This window comes from Scyliorhinus torazame, chromosome 28 (assembly GCF_047496885.1).
Source record: "Scyliorhinus torazame isolate Kashiwa2021f chromosome 28, sScyTor2.1, whole genome shotgun sequence".
Taxonomy (NCBI): Eukaryota; Metazoa; Chordata; class Chondrichthyes; order Carcharhiniformes; family Scyliorhinidae; genus Scyliorhinus; species Scyliorhinus torazame.
Window position 1 is genome coordinate 31,355,005 of NC_092734.1, and position 22,370 is coordinate 31,377,374.

Sequence of the window (22,370 nt, forward strand, 5' to 3'; positions counted from 1 at the left end):
CCATAGAATCCCTACAGTGCAGCGGAGGCCATTTTTGCCGACCATCGGCCCACTCCCCTGCCCTATCCATGAGACCCCATCTACCTTTGGACACGAAGGGGCAATTTAGCGTGGCCAATCCACCTCACCTGTACATCTTTGGACTGTGGGAGGAAACCGGAGCACCCGGAGGAAACCCACGCAGAGACGGGGAGAACGTGCAAACTCCGCACAGTCACCCAAGGCTGGAATTGAACCCAGCGCTGTGAGGCAGCAGCGCTAACCACTGTGCCACCATGCCGCTCTGTCATTGTCCTGCTCCCAGTTTCTCTTGTAGCCATGTGTTTTCCTCCACCTCTAAAATTTATCCCAGGTGCAACTGTCTCTGCCTCAACTGTCCCCACATCTGTGCAAATATATATTAGAAGAAAATGTTGAGAAAAAAACTACTCACCTGATCAAAACCTTGACTGGAAAAAAATTCTGTCTGTACCATAAACATTGATTTATTAGCAGAATAAAAATGCCGAGGAAAGGTGCATTATATGCCGCTCAACTGGTTTGTTTACTCGTTCAGCTAAGCAAACGAGGTTCATTAACCCAGTCAGATGAATGTAGGAATTTCAAGTATGTTATACATAACTGGCGCAGTAAGAATTAAAAGCCGGGTTTAGTGTGTATGACCGCTGCAGTAGTGTTTTTAAAGAATCCTGGTTTGAAAGATTTTGGGAGCCAGGGGTGCAATTAGGGCATTGAAAAAGCTTGGGTCTAATGGAGTTTTGTTTGGATTAAGGGGGGTTCCCTGTGGCGTTAGATACTTTGTGGTTCACCTTGGTGCGCTGATGTAATTAATGGGAGGAGCTAAGGCATTTTGCAGAGAAGCAGTTTAGTTGGGTTTTAGATTGAGATGTGAGCAGAGGTCAAGCACCTGCCCTCACTGCACTTCAATTAAAGCTATGCCTGTAGACAGATTAGCAGTTACTTTTCAAGCAGTTCAATCTGGTTAGAAGGTAAGATGAACAAGCTGAGGCGCAGCTTCTGGAGGAATACATCCAGAGTTGCTGCATGGTTCTGACAGGATTCAGGTCTTTCCTTTAAGACAGTGTCAAAGAACATCTCGGTAGAGCAGGTGTTCCTGAGTGCTCACTGTATTTGAAAGTGGATTGAGAGCTGAGATTTTTTTTGTTGTTTGAGTGGGAATAAAGTTAGCAGTTAAGGGTTAGTGTGTCACTGTATTGATTCGCATTGTTTAAGGGGTAATTGTAAGCTATTTTCTTGTGTGTTGTTAAAGATATTTTAATACTGTGTTAGTAATACAGTTTGTTTTAATAAACCAGATCCCTATTTTACGCGAAATCACTCCTGGGGCAAGGTATCCTTTCTTCACAGTCCTCCAAAATGAAAATAAGATATTGGGGTTTCTGTCCAGTATCCTAGCCACTGTTGGGGTCTGGTCGGGATCATAATACCACTCTGTTCCGAGCTGCCTGTGGTGGCAGCGGGAATGTACAATTATCCTCTGCTCCGTGCTTGGGTGTTATGGCAAATCAGCCAGGTTTCTCCGTCCTGATCGCTTTTCAGAGGTTTCTTAGTCGAAGTGTGCCTTGTGTGAACACCAGGCTTGGATGCTGCTCTGTTCTCCCAAGGACATAGGTCACAGTGCACCAAGGCAATGTTGCAGTCCACACTATCTATCTCAATGTATTTTTCTGCTCTTTGATATAACGTCAATTATCAAAACTCACTTTAATATGGTGTACTTTCCATTGGTGTCAGTGATTTGTGGAATTGTGAAATTGGTTGATCGATTCATTCATTCATTGTCACATGTGCCGAAGTACAGTGAAACGTATTTTTCTGCAGCCAAGGGAACGTACACAGTACGTACACAGTAGTTAAAAAGAATAATAGATAGTTACAGCGAATGAGAAGAAGTACACAGTACATCGACAAATACGTAATTGGTTACAGTGCGGAACAAGGGCCAAAGCAAATACGACATGAGCAAGAGCAGCATAGGGCGTCGTGAATAGTGTTCTTACAGGGAACAGATCAGTCCGAGGGAGAGCCGTTGAGGAGTCTAGTAGCTGTGGGGGAAAAGCTGTTCCCCTGTCTGGATGTGCGGGTCTTCAGACTTCTGTATCTTCTGCCTAATGGAAGGGTCTGGAAGAGGGCAAAGCCTGGGTGGGAGGGGCCTCTGACAATGTTGTCTGCCTTCCTGAGGCAGCGGGAGGTGTAGACAGAATCAATGGGAGGGTGGCAAGCTTGTGTGATGCATTGGGCTGAGTTCACCACACTCTGCAGCTTCTTGCGATCTTGAACCGAGCAGTTGCCATACCAGGCTGTGATGCAGCCGGATAGGATGCTCTCTATCGCACATCTGTAGAAGTTTGTGAGAGTCGATGCAGACATGCCAAATTTCTTTCGCTTCCGTAGGAAGTAGAGATGTGTTAGGCTTTCTTGTCTGTTGCATCAACGTGAGTGGACCAGGACAGACTGTTGGTGATGGTGATCCCCAGGAACTTAAAGCTATCGACCATCTCCACTTCGGAGCCATTGATGTATGTGCACAGCAGAGAACAGAATTATAATTTGAGCAAAAGATAACGATTCAATCAATGCCTTACAGTAGATCTATCAAATTGAAGGAAAAATAAAGCATGCTTAGATCCTGTGCACTGTTCTTCTTCTAAAAAGGTTCTAGAGAAACTGGAGCTGGTATAAAACGAAATACATATGGATGCTACCAGAACAGAAAATGTGTAACTATCAGAAATGGCTGGGGGTCTTTTCACTGGGAAAACGGCTGAGGGGGCGACCCATGGAAATCCTGAGGAGATTTGATAAGATAGACGGAGAGAATATCATATCATATCATAGAATTTACAGTGCAGAAGGAGGCCATTCAGCCCATCGAGTCTGCACCGGCCCTTGGGAAGAGCACTCTACCCAAGCCCACCCCCACCCTATCCCTGTAACCCAGTAACCCCACCCAACCTTTTTGGACACTTAAGGGCAATTTAGCATAGCCAATCCACCCAACCTGCACATCCCTGGGAGGAGAGTGAATCTAGAGGCCATAGATATAAGATAGTCACTATTAAAACCAGTAAAGAATTTAAGATAGACTTTTTTACCCACAGAGCGGGTTAGGCCTGTGGTGGGCAGCCTGGGGCCACTTGCGGCCTATCTGGGTTCTGAGTGGGGTTCACTGGACATTTTGTTGACTGTTGCCCACGAGTAGGATATACGTCCGGATATCCGTGTTTTTTTTCCTACCGGTATGACTGAAGTGATTCGCACGTAAAACAAGGGACAAGTGATGATTGCTCACAACATTGAATGTGAGAGCCGTGCTTAGTTTGCTTTCACCATTTGACATTGATGATAGTTACACTTGTATACAAATGATGAAGCATTTTCCATAACTTGTTATGAAATAATTCGGGTGCAGTAAATATATTTAATCTTATTCATGGGATCACAGTTAGAGAACACGCCCAATTTCAATCTTGCGGCCCAGTGAGACAAAGGAGGCCCACTCACTGGCCTAGTTTGCCCATCGCTGGGATAGAATGTGGCTCCCACAAGGAGTATTTGAGGTAAAAAGCACAGATGCAATTAGGGGAAAGCTGGACAAGTACATGAGTGAGAAAGGAATAGAAGGATATACTGATGGGGTGAGGGGAAGAAGGAGGCTCTTCTGGACCATAAACGTCACCAATGGACTGGTTGGGCCAATTAGCCTCTTTCTGTGCTATAAAATGTAATGCTGCGGTTAAAAAGAATGCACGAGGATGATAATATCAGTTACACCCCAGACAGGGGTGGTGACGAAGCATAACCAATTATAACAATTGGCAGTCATCCGTCCCAACTGATCATGCCATTCATACTTTCAATAGGGCTTCGGGCAGGAAATCAAAGATTCCGTGTGAAACAGATATAAACTTTATTTAAATATGAAAATAGGCCGCGGATGTCCTGCTTGAATCTACTAACTGAAGAGGAATTTCTTCAGCCAGAGGGTGGTGGATCTGTGGAACTCATTGCACACAGGAAGAATTCAGAATGTCCAAATTACCTAACAGCACATCTTTAGGGACTTGTGGGACGAAACCGGAGCACCCGGAAGAAACCCACGCAGACCATGGGGAGACCTCCGGGTGCCCCGGTTTCCTCCCGCAAGTCCCGATAGATGTGATGTTAGGTAATTTGGACATTCTGAATTCTCCCTCCGTGTACCCGAACAGGCGCCGGAGTGTAGCGACTAGGGGCGTTTCACAGTAACTTCATTGCAGTGTTAATGTAAGCCTACTTGTGACAATAGAGATTATTATTATTACCTGCAGAGCTGATCAGTCTTTTCTCATACTCTTATCTCGTCTACGTGCCATTTTTGCTTCCTGGCTGCTTTTGGTATTATTTTTGGTTTTACACACTTTTGTTGCAAGCATTAATGTTATCATGTTTTTTGCTAATCTCCCCAATCACTCATAAAGTTCCAGCTATCGTCGCAACCCTTTCGCTCCTCCTGGTCAGGAAGTCTGTAACCTGTACATCCTGTCTCACAACTGGTCTGGAACACTACATCCCAACATTCCCATGTTGTTTACCTATGCCGGGCCTCTTTTCATCCCTTTGAAATTTGCTCGGACAATCTTGTTTTGACTTTTACGTTTTCTCCCTTCTGACTTTCTGCCCGCCTTCGTTTCTTGCTCCTAAGTTTTGGGTTGTCGCTCCGGGGTTTTTAACACTCCGCCGAACAATTTCGAGAGGTGATCTCTTGGCAATCTTGGCATTTTTAACTAAGTCGCCTCCGAACCTTTCCCAAAGAAAGCAAACGCCACCACCACCGCACCCCAAGCCCCCTCAAACTTTTCCCAAACTCCAATTCCTGTTATCCGTGAGCCATCACTGTTGCTCAGCTCACTAACCCCTGAAGAATGATAACAGCTTTTGATGCATGTTTGAGTTTTGACTGTTGAGGAATGCCTTATGTGTTGCCAGCTGCGGCGCAACTTACACTTCTTGCCTCCGCTTCGTGAATTATTAACAAAGGTACAATTTGTTTTGTGTGTTTGATCTGTTAGCCGGAGCTGTTCAGTTTGGACCTCAATACAGGCAGGCAGCTATAGATTATAGGCAACAGTTAGGTTTGCTTTGATCGATTTCAGTTTGCTTTTTCCAGTGTGGTATTCGTTCCTTCAGGTCGCAGGCATTTTAAACTAAAACATTGACTCATGAATTTTATTTACCATGTGGAAAAGGAACCTGCATCTACATGGTGCCTTTTGCAAGCTCAAGACATCCCACAGTGCTTTACAGCCAATGAGGTACTGAGGGTCCCAGGTTCGATTCCCGGCTTGGGTCACTGTGTGGTATCGGCACATTCTCCCCGTGTCTGCGTGGGTTTCCTCCGGGCGCTCCGGTTTCCTCCCACAAGTCCCGAAAGACGTGCTTGTTAGGTGAATTGGACATTCTGAATTCTCCCTCTGTGTACCCGAACTGGCGCCGGAGTGTGGCGACTAGGGGACTTTCACAGTAAGAAGTATTATTATTTTTAAAATGGACAGATTTTTAATCAGTAAGTGAATCAAAGGTTATGTGGATAATGTGGGAAGGTGTGAGGATTATCACATCAGATCAGTCATGATCACATTGAATGGCGGGGCGGACTAGATGGGCAGAATGGCCGACTTCTCCTACGTCTTATGGAAGTGTAGTGGTTATGTAGCAATGCCTCACAATCACCGATGTGATGACTCAATTTTCGTGCTGTTGGTTACTTAATCAATATTAGCCAAGTTAGAAGGGCAAGCCTCCCCCCCATGTCCTTCTTCCCACACATTTTACATCCATCTCCGAGAGGATTGCGCACAATTCTGGTCGCCACACTACCAGATGGGTGTGGAGGTTTTGGAGAGGGTGCAGAGGAGATTTACCAGGATGTTACCTGCTCTGGAGGGTGTTCGCTATGCGGAGAGGCTGAATAGACTCGGACTGTTTTCATTAGGACAACAGAGGTTGAGGGGTGACCTGATAGAGGTCTGCAAGATTATGAGGGGCATGGATAGAGTGGATGGGCAGGCACTCTTTCCCAGGGTGGAGGGGTCAGTCACCAGGGGGCAGAGGGTTAAGGTCCGTGGGACAAAGTTTAGAGGAGATGCGCAAGGCAAGTCTTTTTACGCAGAGAGTGGTGAGTGCCTGGAACGCGTTGCCAGGGGAGGTTGTGGAAGCAGATAAATTAACGGCATTGAAAAGGCATCTTGACAAATACATGGATAGGATGGGTATAGAGGGATACGGCACAAGGAAGTGCTGAGGGTTTTGGCCAAGGTTGGTATGACCGGTACAGGCTTGGAGGGCCGAAGGGCCTGTTCCTGTGCTGTATTGTTCTTTGCTGTTTGTTCCTGCGCAGAGACTGCCGAATCTGCTGAGATTTTGCAGCACTCTGTTTTTATTATCGCTACCCTTAGACAAGTGAGGGGAAGAATCAGAGCTGTTTTCAATAGCTGCCATAAAAGCTTGGCTCAGCTTGCTACTGATTTGTCTCTGAGGCTTATTCCCAGTGTCTCTGAAGTACGGACCTGGACTACTTTTTAAATGTTCGCCATTCTATCTTTTGAGGTTTGTTTTAAGTCTGAAGCCTTTGATGGTACTGTCAAAGTATCGTCTCTCTTTCTTCCTTTCACTGTGACACTAGCTCAATAGCAGCGACTTCCTTTAACTTAGAAGAAGGTTCCCAGAGGTGTAATCAGGCAAAAATGGATATTCTGCCAAAGGGGGAGATGTTAGGCGGGAAGGCTGTAATCTTGATGGAAGAAGTTGGTTTATGGTGGCATCTTAAAGAAGGAAAGCGAGCTGAAGGTTCAGAAGAGTTTAAGAGAGATGAGTTTGGACCATGGGATCTAGATTGAAGCAAAATGCGGGTGTACAAGTTTCAGAATCAAAGGATCAGGTAGCCCTGTGAAGGATTGTAGAGCTGTTGATGGTTGTAGATAGGGAAGGGCTTAAATCAGTGGCATTTGTGTTGAGACCAGATTGTTATCTGTCTCTCTTGTTGCATTGAAACGTAATAACTGGGCAATTCAACTTTAAGTGCCTCCTCGTGAGGGTGTAGCGCTAATGTGCAAATGTTTGGCAATGTTACTTTCAGGAGCTCGACCACTGAAGCTGACGGTACAAAGAGCATTTTGCTTAGAAGTTGAGTCTGACCTTGGTGGGAAGTGGAGTGAAACTCCTTCCTCCAGGGAGTCTCAGTACGCTGTCAGGTCGGGAATTTAAGCTGCATTTAAACTGTATTGGAAGTGTTGGCGAAAAGTGAAACCAGTTTGCCGCAGTGCAGTAACATAAATCCATCTCTAATTCTTTGGCAACACCGTAACTCAATCTAGGCTGGGAATGGTTGCTAATGCTGAACTATTAGTTTTGCTGCATTGGGTCTAATCTCTGGGTTAAAGGTGTTAATGCTGAATTATTGACAATGCTGCACTGAGTATATAAAAGCAAAATACTGAAGATGCTAGTAATCCAAAATAAAAACAGAAAATGATCAGCTGGTCAGGCAGCATCTCTGGAGAGGAAAAAAATGTGTTAATGATTCCCATTCAAAATCTTTCATCATGACTAGGAAACGCGAGAGATGTGACAGCTTTTAAGCAAGTCTCAGTTCTTTGGCAGTCGCTCGGGGTCGTGGATGACTTGCGTCCACTTCAGTTTGATGGGTTGTGTGCTGGCTGGTGAGTCCAATGTGCAATCTGTAGATTCTGGCATTTGTGGGGCGGGGGGGGTGCCTGGACCGTCGGGTAAAAGAATTGTTTAGAGGTTTGTGCGCTCTTTCCAACACCTTCAACCTCACCTCTGCATGCTCCCAGCGAAAGTTCTCTATGTTCCCAAAGGAACCATCTCCATTTGGGCCAGTCACAGGGCAGGGACCCCCATGAGTCGGTGGGGAGGATTGACCGCTTCATGGGTGCTTTGAGGACATCCATAAAGTGATGTCCTCCTCGGTGTTTACTGACACGATTGCGTTCTAAATGGAGAGTAGCTTTCGGGAATCTGGCATGCGAGTGGAACTGGTTTTGAATGATTAGCACTTTGATGCTGGGCACATTGTCTTGGGAGGGGACGCTGCTGTTGGTCCACCGGATTTGGAGGATCTTGTGAAGGAACCGCTGGTGGTACTTCTCCAGTGCTTTGAGGTGACTGCTATTGGCTGACCAAGTCTCCGAAGTGTATAGCAGCGCGGGGATCAGCGCTCCCATGCAAACCACAAACTTAAGTCTTGAGTTTGAGATCCCATAGAATGGGATCCTGGACCTCAAAAACTCTCTTCCTCAGTCGGCCGAAGGCTGAGGTGGCACATTGGAAGTGGCAAACAACTTCACCGTCTATATCTGCCTTCGTTGAGAGGCGGCTCCAAAGATGTGGGAAATGATCACGTTTCCCTGGATCTTTCAATTGATCCAAATCGACGGAGGGAGGTGTGCTGTGGGAGCTGGTTGGAAGAAGATCTTAGTTTTCTGGTGTTTAATGAAAGGCCCATTTCTTCCTATGCTGAGAAGGTGTCAAAAGTGACCTTGAGCACAGTTTGAGTGAGCACATGCACAAGCATCATCTACAAACTGAAATCCAGATGACTGAAGTTACAGTGATTTTGGCTTTGAGTTGAAGGTCAAACAGTTTCACATCTGTTCTGGAAATTATCTCGACGCTTATGAGCAGTTTTCTGGAGGTGAGGTGCAGTAACTGTGCGGAGTCTGCACATTCTCCCCGTGTCTGCGTGGGTTTGCTCCGGTTTCCTCCCATAAGTCCCGAAAGACGTGCTTGTTAGGTGAATTGGACATTCTGAATTCAGTGTACCCGAACAGGTGCCGGAATGTGGCGACGAGGGGATTTTCATAGTAACATCATTGCAGTGTTAATGTAAGCCTACATGTGACACTAATAAAAGAATGTTACATGTCGGGAAGCGTTGACTCTGTTTCTGCCTCCAGAAGTTGCCGGACCTGCTGAGTTTATCCAGCATTTCCTGTTTTTATTTCAGATTTCCAGCACCCGCAGTATTTTGTTTTTATTTTCGGGTGTATCCCTGGGTTGGACCTGAAGATTTTAAAAAATTATTTTTTGGGGTGCGAGTGTTGCTGGCCTGTGTATCCCTAAATTGCCCCTCAAGGAGGCGGTGGTGAACTTTCCCTTCACCCCCCTCCCTCCAATCTGTAGATACACCCACAATGCTGTTAGGGAGGGAGTCCCATGATTTTGATCCAGCGGCAGTGAAGGAACGGCCGATATATTTCCAAGTCAGGATGGCGAGTGACTTGGAGCGGAACGCGCAGGCGGCGGTGTTCCCCGTCCCTCTGCCGCCCTTGTCCGCCTGGGCGGCAGAGATCACGGGTTCGGAAGGAGCTGCTGGCGAGGTCTTGGCGAGTTGCTTGCAGTGCGTCCTGTCGACGGTACACACCGCTGACATTGCGCGGTGAATGTTGAAGGTGACGGATGTGGTGCCTGGCAATCAGGGCGATGCTGGATTATTAGCGGTGCTGCCTTGTGTATATCTGTACCTGGGGAGGGGTGATGATGCTGGACTATTTGGCAGTGTTGTGTAAGTATATCTGTGGACTGGGATGGTGTTGAAGTGGTGCCACACTGGGCTGTCTCTCTCTCCCTGTCTTTCTCTCTCCCTCCCCCCCCTTGTCTTTCTCTGTCCCTCCCCCCCCCCCCCCCCTTGTCTTTCTCTCTCCCTCCCTCCCTCTTGCTAGCCTTGCAGCCACAGCTTGCCTCCTCCCCCATGTCCCTGTGTACGTTGCTGCAGTCACGTAGGCTCTGGGCGCTGCTCGGTGTCGGTTCTAGCGGCACCTCGCGGCTGCAGCAAGCTCTCGCTGCCACTTCCTCACTGGGCTCAGCCGCAATTGCAACACACGGAGTGTTAAACAGAAAGCGCAGGCATGCCATTGACAGCTCAGCAGTTGCATCCTCTTTGATGGCAGTGATTGCCGGAGTGTGGGGAACGGCAGCCCATCCCCCTGATTGAGCTTCTGCCGATCTCTGGCAGTAAATTGCAAGGCAATTGTTTTTTTTTTGCATTGCATTTGTTTTTATGTCTGTGAACCCCAGTCTTAGGAGCTGCAATAACAGCGGGAAACTCAATGCTGAACCCTGTGTGTAGTGAGCTGGAGAATTAAGCTCTAACCAGACGTCCCAACGCAAATAAAACATCTAAACTGGGCTCCACTTAATAGCTCTGCTTCACATTCGCACTTGCCAACCACCAGTTCACCCCCCACCACACACAGAATTCCAAACTCATAGAATTTACAGTGCAGAAAGAGGCTATTCACCCCATCGAGTGCACCGGCCCTTTGAAAGAGCACCCACGCCTCCACCCTAACCGTAACCCAGTAACACCACCAAAACCTTTTGGCACTAAAGGGTAATTTATCATGGCCAATCCACCTAACCCGCACATCTTTGGACTGTGGGAGGAAACCGGAGCACCCGGAGGAAACCCGCGCAGACACGGGGAGAAATTGCAAACTCCACGCAGTCACCTGAGGCCGGAATTGAACCTGGGACTCTGGAGCTGTGAGACAGCAGTGCTAACCACTGTGCCGCCCCTTATTTCCAGGCATCACTGAAATTAGCAGAGGCGATAATAGCTTTTGCTTTTTTAACAGAAGCGAGAGGCAGTGGTATTGTCACTGGACTAGCAATCCAGAGAGCCAGAGCAAGATCCAGGTTCGAATTGCGCCTTGGCAGATGGTGCAATTCAAGTTCAATAAAAGTCTGGAATTAAAAGCCTAACGATGTCCATGAAAACCATTGCCGATTGGCATAAAAACCCATCTGTTCCAGTAATGTCCTTTAGGAAAGGAAATCTGGTTCCTCTCTCAGTCTGGGCTGGGCAGTCAGGTTAGCTCAGTGTGGCCTCGCTGTGCTGACTTCCACCCGATACATGGGCCCAGCAACATCACATGGAGCAGGACAGAGGATGGAACCCCATCCACCCCCCGCCTCCCCACAAGCAGCAATATTCAAGGGGGTGGCGGCTGGCGGGATCTGCCGATCACCAACGTGGTTAAGCGGAAAGCTCCCGCAGCCGGTTCCTCTTTGCAAGATTCCGATGCCGTGACCTAGAAAAGTTGAAGCAGAAAGAGGGGGGAGGGTGGGGCAGTGGCTGGAGTCAGACTGAGGGAGAAAACTGAGAGGAATGCAAAACCTCCCACGCTCCCTCCCTCACTCCAGACAGGGGGATATTAACAGCACGGGGGGGGGGAGGGGGATATAAACAGTACGGGGGGGGGGGAACTAACACCCCAACCCACATAAATCGGTTCGATTTGATTTAAACCTCCTTACATTGCAAATTGCCCACATCCATGTTAGAGGGACTGGAGCTTATCTAGGTGTTAAGGGGGAGGGGATCCGAGTGCTGTGGGGGAGGGAGGGGGGGGGACTATGGGGAGGGGGTCCAGTTTTATGGGGGATTCCAGTTATGGGGGGTTCCCAGTATTAAAGATGGGATCCCAATGTTGAGGGAATCCCAGTGTTCAGAGGGAAAAGAGGGTCCCAGTGTTCAGGGGGGAGGGGGATTTTAAAAAAAGGATAGGAAATCTGCCGTCCTTGCCCCGGTCTGGCCTACACACACAGAATTCCAAACTCCAGACCCTCAGCAATATGGTTGACTCTGGAATGCTCTCTGAAATGGAAGGCACTTAGGGCCGGCAATAAATGCTGGTCCAACCACCAACGCACATGTCCCGGAAAATGAATTTGTAAAAAATACATCAGTTTGCTAGTGACAACAATATCAAAACATGGGGCGGGAACAGTCATTGAGAATCCACTTAAGTATAAAGTTTATTCGTTTTTTGATAAAGTAATAAGTGCTGAAAATACTCAGCAGGCCTGGCAGCATCTGTGGGGAGAGAAGTTTAATGTTTTGAGTGGAATATGAGTCTTTAGAACCTTCCAACCCCTAATGGTGTTCCCACATGTCTACTGCCATTTCGAAGGACAAGGGCAGCAGACACATGGGAACACCATTACCTAGACGTCCCCTCCAAGTCACTCACCATCCTGACTTAGAAATATACCACCCTTCCGTAACTATCGCTGTGTTAAAATCCATAAAATCTGCACTGACCCTCTGAAAGAGCAGCCTACCTAGGCCCACTCCCCTGCCCTATCCTTGTAACCCCGTCTAACTTGCACATCTTTGGAACGCTAAGGGACAATTTTGCATGCCCAATCCACCTAACCTCCACATTTGTGGACTGTGGGAGGAAACCCACGACAGACACGGGGCGAACATGCAAACTCCACACTCATGAATTGAACCTATGTCCCTGGCACTGTCAGGCAGCCGTGCTAACCACTGTGCCGCTGGGACTCCACAGCACTGTGGATGTACCTACACCTCATGGGCTGCAAGTGGTTGAAGAAGGGAGCTCACCACCACCTTTTCGAGGGCAATTAGGGATGGGAGATGAATGCTGGCCTTGCCAGTGACATCCACATCCCATAAATAAATTATTTTTTATACTAAAGGATGGTAGAAATGTGATGAACTTCATACCATTGGAAGGGGAGGAAGAGGAAATTCACAATATTGGCTGCTCACACTGTGGTCTCCTGCGTATTGGGAAAACCAAAGACAGGCTGGGTGATCACTTTGTGGAACACCTCCACTCAGTCTGCAAGCATAACCCCGAGCCTCCGGTCGCCTGCCATTTCAATGCACCAACTCGCTCCCACCCTCACATTCATGTCCTCAGTGTTCCGGTGAAGCTCAATGCAAGCTTGAGGAGCAACACCTCATCTTCCAGTTAGGCACTTCACAGTCTTCCGGACTCAACATTGCATTCAACAATTTCAGCCCGCAGGCTCCCCCCCCCCCCCCCCATGTTTATTTTTGTTTGCCGCCAATCTAAAAGTTGTTTTTCACGGTTTTGCTTTTGGACAGAGCTGTTCAGGGGCTGTTTAGCACAGGGCTAAATCGCTGGCTTTGAAAGCAGCACGGTTCAATTCCCGTACCAGCCTCCCCGAACAGGCGCCGGAATGTGGCTACTAGGGGCTTTTCACAGTAACTTCATTTGAAGCCTACTTGTGACAATAAGCGATTTTCATTTCATAAACTCTGTTTCTCTAATCACAGGTGCTGAGTGTTTCCAGCACTTTCGCTTTTTATTTCAGATTTCCGGCATCTGCAGAAGTTTGCTTCTATTTCACATCTGATTGCATTGAGAAAGAGCATCAGAAAGATTGACATGTTGGTTAACCAGTGGCAGGAGATTGGAGGGCTGGACATTTAGAGGCAGGGGTTTGTGATGACCGCTCCAGGAATACATGGTCTCGTATGAAGATATCAAGAATTCAGAGGACAGAAAAGAGTGTTTTATCATGCTTTTGTTCCGATCCCAAGCTGATGTTAGTCCTGGACAGTCAGGTCCCAGAATGGAAACCTGCCTCAATACTCCATGACTTTCACTATTTGTTTAGAGACATAGATGAATAGTCAGAGGACTGCCAATTAACTTTAAACAAAAGAATGAAACCTTTATTAAACATGAATAGATTTGATAGTGACACAATACTCCTTCACCCTTCTATAACCTCACAGACTTTTAAGGATAACACAAGTGTTATGGGCCAGGGTTTAGAGAACCCCAAAGTGTATCATGGAGTTTACCTGACCCACAACATTTACTAGGTTGTGGTATGGGGAGCACACGGCCCACTCTACAGGTGTGGTACAGCAGCAATGGAAACATTTTTTAAAGCAAAACAATGTTTATTCTATGAACTCAAGTTAACCTTTTTAAAACGTACAGTGAACATCTTGGCAACCATTAATTCAAATACAACCCCCAAAGAATACAACACTAAGTAAACCTTTAAGCTTTCCGTTTTTAAGATCCATACGACTTAAAAACAAAACCTTTATCAGAAGCACATCAGGTTAAAGTCACTACTGAAAACATTTATAAATCTGAATTCACCAAATGATCGAGAGATAGTCTTTTGATGGCAGAGAGAACAGCAGTAGTCTGGCTTCAGCTCCAACACTGAAAACAAAACTAAAGCACACCCTGCAGCCTGCTCAAAAACGAAAGTAAAAAGCTGACAGACAGCCCAGCTCCGCCCACTCTCTGACATCACTGCAGTAGTAAACACCCATTTCTTAAAGGTACTCTCACATGACACAAGTTTGTTCTTGGTGAGTACACAGTCCATGTAAACCAACAGGCTAACTAATCAGACATGGGCCGGCACGGTGGAGCTGTTGGTAGCACTGCTGCCCACGGCGCTGAGGACCTGGTTTCGATCCCGGCCCTGGGTCACTGTCCGTGTGGAGTTTGCACATTCTCCCATTGTCTGCATGGGTTTCACCCCCACAACCCAAAGATGTGCAGGTTAGGTGGATTGGCCACGCTAAATTGCCCCTTAATTGGGAAAAAAAAAAATTGAGTACTCTACATTGATATTAAAAAAACAAAGGCTGGAAATGAAGCAGGGTGCCTAAGGCTTTCACAATTTTGATCACCCTATTCTGATATCTCCCTCCAGTTATCCATGTAAACTGCAGTTTTCTGCTCCGACCACAAGCATGCTCTCTTTCGCTGCCCAGACATACACCATGATAATAATAATCGCTTATTGTCACAAGTAGGCTTCAATGAAGTTACTGTGAAAAGGCCCTAGTCGCCACATTCTAGCACCTGTTCGGGGAGGCCGGTACAGGAATTGAACCCGCGCTGCTGCTTTGTTCTGCATTACAAGCCAGCTGTTTAGCCCACTGTGCTAAACCAGCACCATAGCTGTGGATTGAGCAGTCCTGTGATGCCTTCACAGCTGATTAGCTTGCCGATATTAACAGTCTCCGCTGGAACCTGAAGAGGGCCGTGGGCGCTGCCAGCACGTTTGGAAGCTGTGCCAGCAAGAGATGGCAGGATCAGGGAAGGAGGGGTGATTTGCTGTGAGCCTGCGCATGCAGTGTGTCACATATCATTTCCTATATATCGCTGTAGTTATGGCTAGCTGTTCAGTCGTGTTTTCATCATCCACATCACCTTCGCTGCCCTTGTGGCATTCGTTGTAATATTGAAGGAAATTCATCTTGATGTAAACTTTTGTCCCGTTTTGCTGTGGTGTCACGACATGTGTTATAAGATGATATGTTTTAGAAAATACAGGGAAATAAATTGGCACAGATTGTTACAAACAGGCAACACCTATGCAATTGGGATAGCATAGGGATACATACATAAAAGATAGGAGCAGGCGGAGGCCTTTTGGCCCTTCGAGCCTGCTCCGCCATTCATTTTGTTTTATAAATTTAGAGTACCCAATTCATTTTTTCCAAGTAAGGGGCAATTTAGCGTGTTAAATCCACCTACCATGCACATCTTTCGGTTGTGGGGGCGAAACCCACGCAGACACGGGGAGAATGGGCAAACTCCAGACGGACAGTGACCCAGAGCCGGGATCGAACCTGGGACCTCAGCGCCGTGAGGCTGCAGGGCTACCACTGCGCCATCGTGCTGCCCTTTGCTCCACCATTGATTAAGATCACGGCTGATCATCCAACTCAATAGCCTAATCCTGCCTTCTCCCCAGAGCCTTTGATCCCACTCTCCCCAAGTGCTATATCCAGCCGCCTCTTGAATATATTCAATGTTTTAGCATCAACTACTTCCTGTGATAATGAATTCCACAGGCTCACCACTCTTTGGGTGAAGAAATGTCTCCTTATCTCTGTCCGAAATGGTTTACCCTGAATCCTCAGACTGTGACACCTGGTTCTGGACACACCCATCATTAGTAACATCTCCCCTGCATCCACCCTGTTTAGTCCCATTAGAATTTTATAAGTCTCTATGAGATCCCTCCTCATTGTTCTCAACTCCAGCGAAAACAATCCCAACCTAGTCAATCTCTCCTCATATGACAGTCCCGCCATCCCTGGAATCAGTGAATACTTCCTCAATCTGCCTGTTATGAGGCGATGCTGCAGAATTGGGAAGAAAGTTAATAAGTGTACACTTGTGCACAACGCTTCAGTGAAATCTACGTTACGTTTTCTCTTTTTGCATTCCAGGAGCCAGTCGTGTTGACTGACACCAACCTGGTGTACCCAGCCATGAAATGGGACCTGGAGTACTTGCAGGAGAACATTGGCGATGGGGACTTTTCTGTTTATGTTGCCAAAACACACAAATTCTTGTACTATGATGAAAAGAAAATGGTTAACTTCAAGAACTTCAAGCCAAAGTCTAGGCGGGCTGAGATGAAATTCAGTGAGTTTGCGGAAAAGCTTGGTAAAATCGAGCAAGGCGACAGCAGGTAAAACATGAACACCAGACCTTGTACTACGCAGCTAAAGCACTTAGCCTTACATGAAAATGCTGTTTGATCCTGGACTATAGGGAAAAAGCAACTTGGATTTATTTAGTACCTTTCCCAAACCTCAGGATGCTCAAAAGTGCTTTGCAGCCAATGAGGTACTTTTGAAATCTAGATACTTTAGTAATGTAGGAAAATTGGTAACCAATTTGCACATAATAATGTCCTGTAAACGGCGACAGAAAATGCTGGAAATTCTCTGCAGATCTTTTTTTGAGTACCCAATTCATTTTTCCAATTAAGTGGCAATTTAGCATGATCAATCCACCTAGCCTGCACATCTTTGGGTTGTGGGGGTGAAACCCACGCAAACACGGGGAGAATGTGCAAACTCCACACGGACACTGACCCAGAGCCGGGATCGAACCTGGGACCTCAGCGCCGTGAGGCTGCAGTGCTACTACTGCGCCACCATGCTGCGCTAATTCTCTGCGGATCTGGCAGCATCTGTTCAGAGAGAGGCAGAGTGGGATTGGGGCTGGTTTAGCACACTGGGCTAGATAGCTGTCTTTTAAAGCAGACCAAGGCAGGCCAGCAGCACGGTTCAATTCCCGTACCAGCCTCCTCGAACAGGCGCCGGAATGTGGCGACTAGGGGCTTTTCACAGTAACTTCATTTGAAGCCTACTTCTGACAATAAGCGATTTTCATTTCATTCATTTCATTTTCTGGCCACTCTCAGGAACGTTCCCCCTATGTATCAGCCTGATGACCTTTCATCGGAAGTTTGGGATTTACTAAGTTTTAAGTAAGTGAAAGGGGATGGTGGAAGGACAGGGAGAAAAAGGAGAGATTCAAAGTTTAGCACTGTTGCTTCACAGCCCCAAGGATCCGGGTTGGATTCCCGGCTTGGGTCACTGTCTGTGAGGACATAGACATAGAACTTACAGTGCAGAAGGAGGCCATTCGGCCCATCGAGTCTGCACTGACCACTCAAGCCCTCACTTCCACCCTATCCCCGTAATCCAATAACCCCACCTAACCTTTTTGGTCACTAAGGGCAATTTATCATGGCCAATCCATCTAACCTGCACGTCTTTGGACTGCGGGAGGAAACCGGAGCACCCGGAGGAAACCCACGCAGACACGGGGACAACGTGCAGACTCCTCACAGACAGTGACCCAGAGCCGGGATCGAACCTGGGACCCGCTGTGAACCACAGTGCTAGCCACTTGTGCTACCGAGCTGCCCAGTCTGCACGTTCTGCTTGTGTCTGCGTGGGTTTCCTCCGGGTGCTCCGGTTTCCTCCCAATAGTCCCGAAAGACGTGCTTAGGTGAATCGGACATTCTGAATTCTCCCTCCGTGTACCCGAACAGGCGCCGGAATGTGGCGACTAGGGGATTTTCACAGTAACTTCATTGCAGTGTTAATGTAAGCCTACGTGTGACACTAATAATGATTATTATTGTTAACAGAGTTCATGGCGCAAGGCCACGGTAATGGGACAAGCAAAGAAACAAAACATCTGCCCAGAGGGGCTGGGAATGGCAGAATCATGGACAGCTGCTGTGGTAAAGTAAAGGGGAAAAAGAGAGAAAAACATAAACCAGCAAAGGGAAGGGAAATGAAAGAGGGGCCTGGGTTAAGATTGAGCATTGTTGAACTCAATGTTGAATTCAGATGGCTGTAAAGTGGCCATTCGAAACTTGGCGTGCTGTTCCTTGAGCTTGGTTTGATCTTCGTTGGACCATAGCAGGAGACTGAGGACAGAAAGGTCAGAGAGTGGGAGCAAGGTAGAGGATTAAAATGGCAAGCAACTAGAAGCTTGGGGTCATGATTGAGGACTAAATAGAGATGTTCGGCAAAGCGGTTCCCCAGTCTGCGTTATGAAGAAACAACCACATTGTGAGCAGTGAATGCAATTGAAAAAAGTACAAGGAAATTACTGTTTCACTTTCGGGGGCCTTGTCTGGTGGTGGCACAGTGGTTAGCACTGCTGCCTCACAGCGCCAGGGAGCCGGGTTCAATTCCGGTCTCGAGTGACTGTGTGGAGTTTTGCACCTTCTCCCCGTGTCTGCATTCCAAAGATGTGCAGGTTAGGTGGATTGGCCATGATCAATGTACGGGAGCATTGCGGGGAAGTGGATCTAGGTAGGGTGCCCTTTCAGAGGGCCGGTCCAGATTTGATGGGCCAAATGGCAGCCTTCTGCACTAGGGATTCTATGATAAGGGATAAGGTAAAAGTGCAGCATCTTTTTTGGTTTGTGTGGGTGGGGAAGACCCCCTGGGTTTGTTTGGGGGGGGGGGGGGGGTGGCTGGCGCTGCCAAACATGATGAACTACTACTGGGCAGCGAACATCGCCATGGTTAGGAAATGGGTTGAGGGGGTGAGATGGGGTCGGCGTGAGATCGGATGGAATGCGGCATCGTGTAGGAGAACGATTTTGAGGGCCTTACAGTCAGCGCCAGATATTCCGTGAGCCCAGTGGTGGTGTCGGCCTTAAGGGTGTGGGGGCAGTGGAGGCAGCATTTGGGACTGGAGGGTGCCTCAGTGTGGGCACTGATCTAGGCTAGAGGAGCAAGCAGTGAGGATGACCAGTTTAGTGATGTTGGATAAGGGTAAATTTTAGTCATGACCCCTGCTGTGCTTCGAATAGCGCCATACACTCGTTTGCATCCACTTGAGAGAGACGATTAGGTTTAAAATTTCATCTGAGAAATAGATGGATACTTACTGTACCATGTGTTTATTTTTTAACATTTCCCCCCTCTCCTCAAAATATTTTACCCATCATGAAGTGTGTCCCATGGGCAGCAACAGGTTTTCTAATCCATTCCTCAAAGCTCAGCTCTGAGCCCAGATAAAGAATATCAGCAGGCTATTTGACTAATTGAGGCATCACAGCTGAGTTTAGTCTTCCTCGTCTGCTGTCAAACTGCCTTACTAACACCTCGAGTTCACATTTCATTGGGTTTTTCAAACCCTTCTACCCTATCTGAGGTCATTCTATCACTCAACACCATTGGATCTGGAATTTCACCTTCCCATGGGCTCTTACTGCTTGAGCTGGGAGCCCTTTGGCTGGCTTTCAGTCACCTTCTTGACAGCATTAGTTGCCAGGTTTTCATGTAGGAAAAGTAACTTTTAACAGGAGGACCACGTGAAGCTTGCTGTATCCCTGCCAGCAAATCTACTTTCGAAAATGAAGACTGTGAATAAACACTGTCAAGACTGTCGTTTCAGCTGTCCACCTGAACCAATCGAAGGCCAGGGAAGAACCCCTTGTGAGTCAACCATTCACCCATACACAGGCGCCAAAATAGAATAGCATCCCTAAAGTTCAGAAGGAGGCCATTCAGTCCATCGAGCCTGCATTGACCCTCCAAAAGAGCATCCTGTCTAGGCCCAATCCCTCACCCTATCCCCGTAACCCGCTCATCCATGGACACTTAAGGGACAATTTAGCATGGCCAGTCCACCTAACCTGCACATTTCTGGACTGTAAAACGCAGGCAGTCACGCATAGAATGTGCAAACTCCACACACACTACACCCAAGGCCGGAATTCAACCTGGGGTCTCTGGTGCCGTGAGGCATTACTTTGGCATTACTGTTGGCTAGCGGCAACACCTCCAGAACACTGGAGCCAAGGTCAAGACATGAGTGAATCTCATTCAGAAACTGGCAGGTACCACCTGGGGCAGCAGAGTCAAGACACTGCATTGATTCTCTCGTCCTGATCCATCCAACTGCAGAGTTCCGTTGCTCAACCTGATTCAGGAGCTGCCGCACAAATCTGGCAGATATATCTGCTTCCAGGAAGTCATGGGAATTGTCTCTGGAACGTTGAAGCCAACAGAATTCGAGTGGCTTCCCTGCGCTCACACCCATTGAACCTCCTGATATCCACAGGAGAAACATCCTCCTCAACGAACACCACCGGCTGACAGCAAACAAAGCTCTCCTCAAAATGAAAAACCCACCCATTTGTCTGAAATCCTGTTGTCCCAATTGGAACGCACTCCACTCCCAACAGGAACTGACAACAAGAACTCGATGGCCCCAGTTTGACTGGAAACATCACCAACTGCAATCTTACAGCTGATCCGAGGTGAAGTCCCGGGTTTCAACCTTCCACGTAAAATCCGGGCAACCCACGTCTGCTTGAGGGCAGGCCAGGCAGCTCAAATTGTGACTACCCAGCTCCAGGTCAAATCATGTGCTGAACGCCTGCTGCAAGAGACCCACATGATGGCATCAGAGCATTCGCTGTGTTAGCTGATGCTGTTGAATGAATTGTTGACCTTGGCGTTGATCTATAACTGCTTATTGCCTGATCTCATTGAATGGCGGAGATAACTCGATGGGCCGAATGGCCTCCTGTACCTATGGCGTATGGTCTTACCCTGCCATGCGAGGAAAAAAATCTAATTATCTTGTGGTTGTTGCTATTATTGAATCACTGTGGCATGTTTATTGTCCCCTATCAGAATGTTTCTTTTTTTTTTAATATGCATTTAGTGCACCCAATTACCTTTTTTGCCAATTAAGGGGCAATTCAGTGTGGCCAATCCACCTAACCTGCACATCTTTGAGTTGTGGGGGTGAAACCCATACACACACAAGGGAGAATGTGCAAACTCCACGCGGACAGTGACCCAGGGCTGGGGTTTGAACCCGGGTCCTCAGCGCCGCAGTCCCAGAGCTAACCACTGCGCCACATGCTGCCCCCCCCACCTATCAGAAAACAACAGTGTCGAGTTTTATAGTGAAAAATGTTCTTTAATATTCATGCATGTGTTTGCCAGAGAATTAACTGTTAGTTCGCCCCATCTACTGCAATACTTGTGACTGTGTGCTGCATTAAGGATGGTTTTATTTCATCAATAATTAGCTGAAGGTAACCGTTCCTTCAGTTGTCACACAGTGGCTTGATTAAAACCTGCGATTTAACAAAGTGAAGTTGAAGTTATGGCCTCCCCACTGTCATGCACTGTAAAAGCATGTCACGTTCATACCTTTGAAACATAAACTGTATCCAGTGTGGAAACTTTTAGAACATAGAACATAGAACATTACAGCGCAGTACAGGCCCTTCGGCCCTCAATGTTGAGCCGACCACTGGTGGCCACCAAGAGTCATCTGACCTGGCCTGTGGATTAAAAAACTGCCGCACTGTCTTGAAAGGGCGAAAGGACTCTAGGTGTCACTACCCATCTCCTGAAACCACCCGAAAAGATATTTTCTGACAAGAATGGATCGATTTGAAACCAAGATTGTCTCAAACCTTCCCAGGGTGAATGACATCAACGGATGATCCAGTTTCTGACTAATCGACTTAAGCCCAACACCATATTTGGACGGGGGACTGAGAGAATCCACATGGTAAGGGAGCCATGTTGGCCTTGCTATTTATTTTTAAACAATGTCTGCAAAAAGCCACAGCGAGGCAACGACTGCAGGAACAGTAGCATTAATTAATGGAGACATGTAACATGGTAAGATCTCCAAACCTGTTCTTTTTCAAGTCCAGCAGTGCAGCAAACCGACCTCGCGGTAACAAAACTGCAAGTCACTAAAATCATGACCTGCAGAAAGTCCATGACTTTGAGATAATCCTCTGGATTTTCGACTGTGGCTATTGAATTCATCTAATCACACTTCAAGAGTGAAAAGTTATTGATCAAGCCTGCACCATGTGTTTTCCAAGACGAGCAAGTCATGTGAATTAGGAACTATTCATTGAATCACAGAATTTACAGTGCAGAAGGAGGCCATCCGGCCTATCGAGTCTACACCAGCCCCAGAAAGAGCACCCAATCCAAGCCCACACCTCCACCCCATCCCCCAACCCAGCAACCCCACCTAACGCTTAGACACTATGGGGCAATTTAGCGTGACAAATCCTCCTATCCCGCACATCTTTGCACTGTGGGAGGAAACTGGAGCACCCGGAGGAAACCGACGCAGACACGGGGAGAACGTGCCGACTCTGCACAGACAGTGACTCAAGCCGGGAAGCGAATCCGGGTCCCTGCCGCT

General features: G+C 47.4%; 1 protein-coding gene across 1 annotated transcript in view; it reads left to right on the plus strand.

Moving 5' to 3' along the window:
- hif1an (hypoxia inducible factor 1 subunit alpha inhibitor) overlaps window positions 1-22,370 on the plus strand; it is a 207,969-nt gene that overhangs the window by 139,473 nt on the left and 46,126 nt on the right. Inside the window, exon 2 of the mRNA XM_072491804.1 lies at window positions 16,082-16,326. Within this exon, the coding sequence (XP_072347905.1) occupies window positions 16,082-16,326 (245 nt within the window). The remainder of the gene's footprint in view (window positions 1-16,081; window positions 16,327-22,370) is intronic.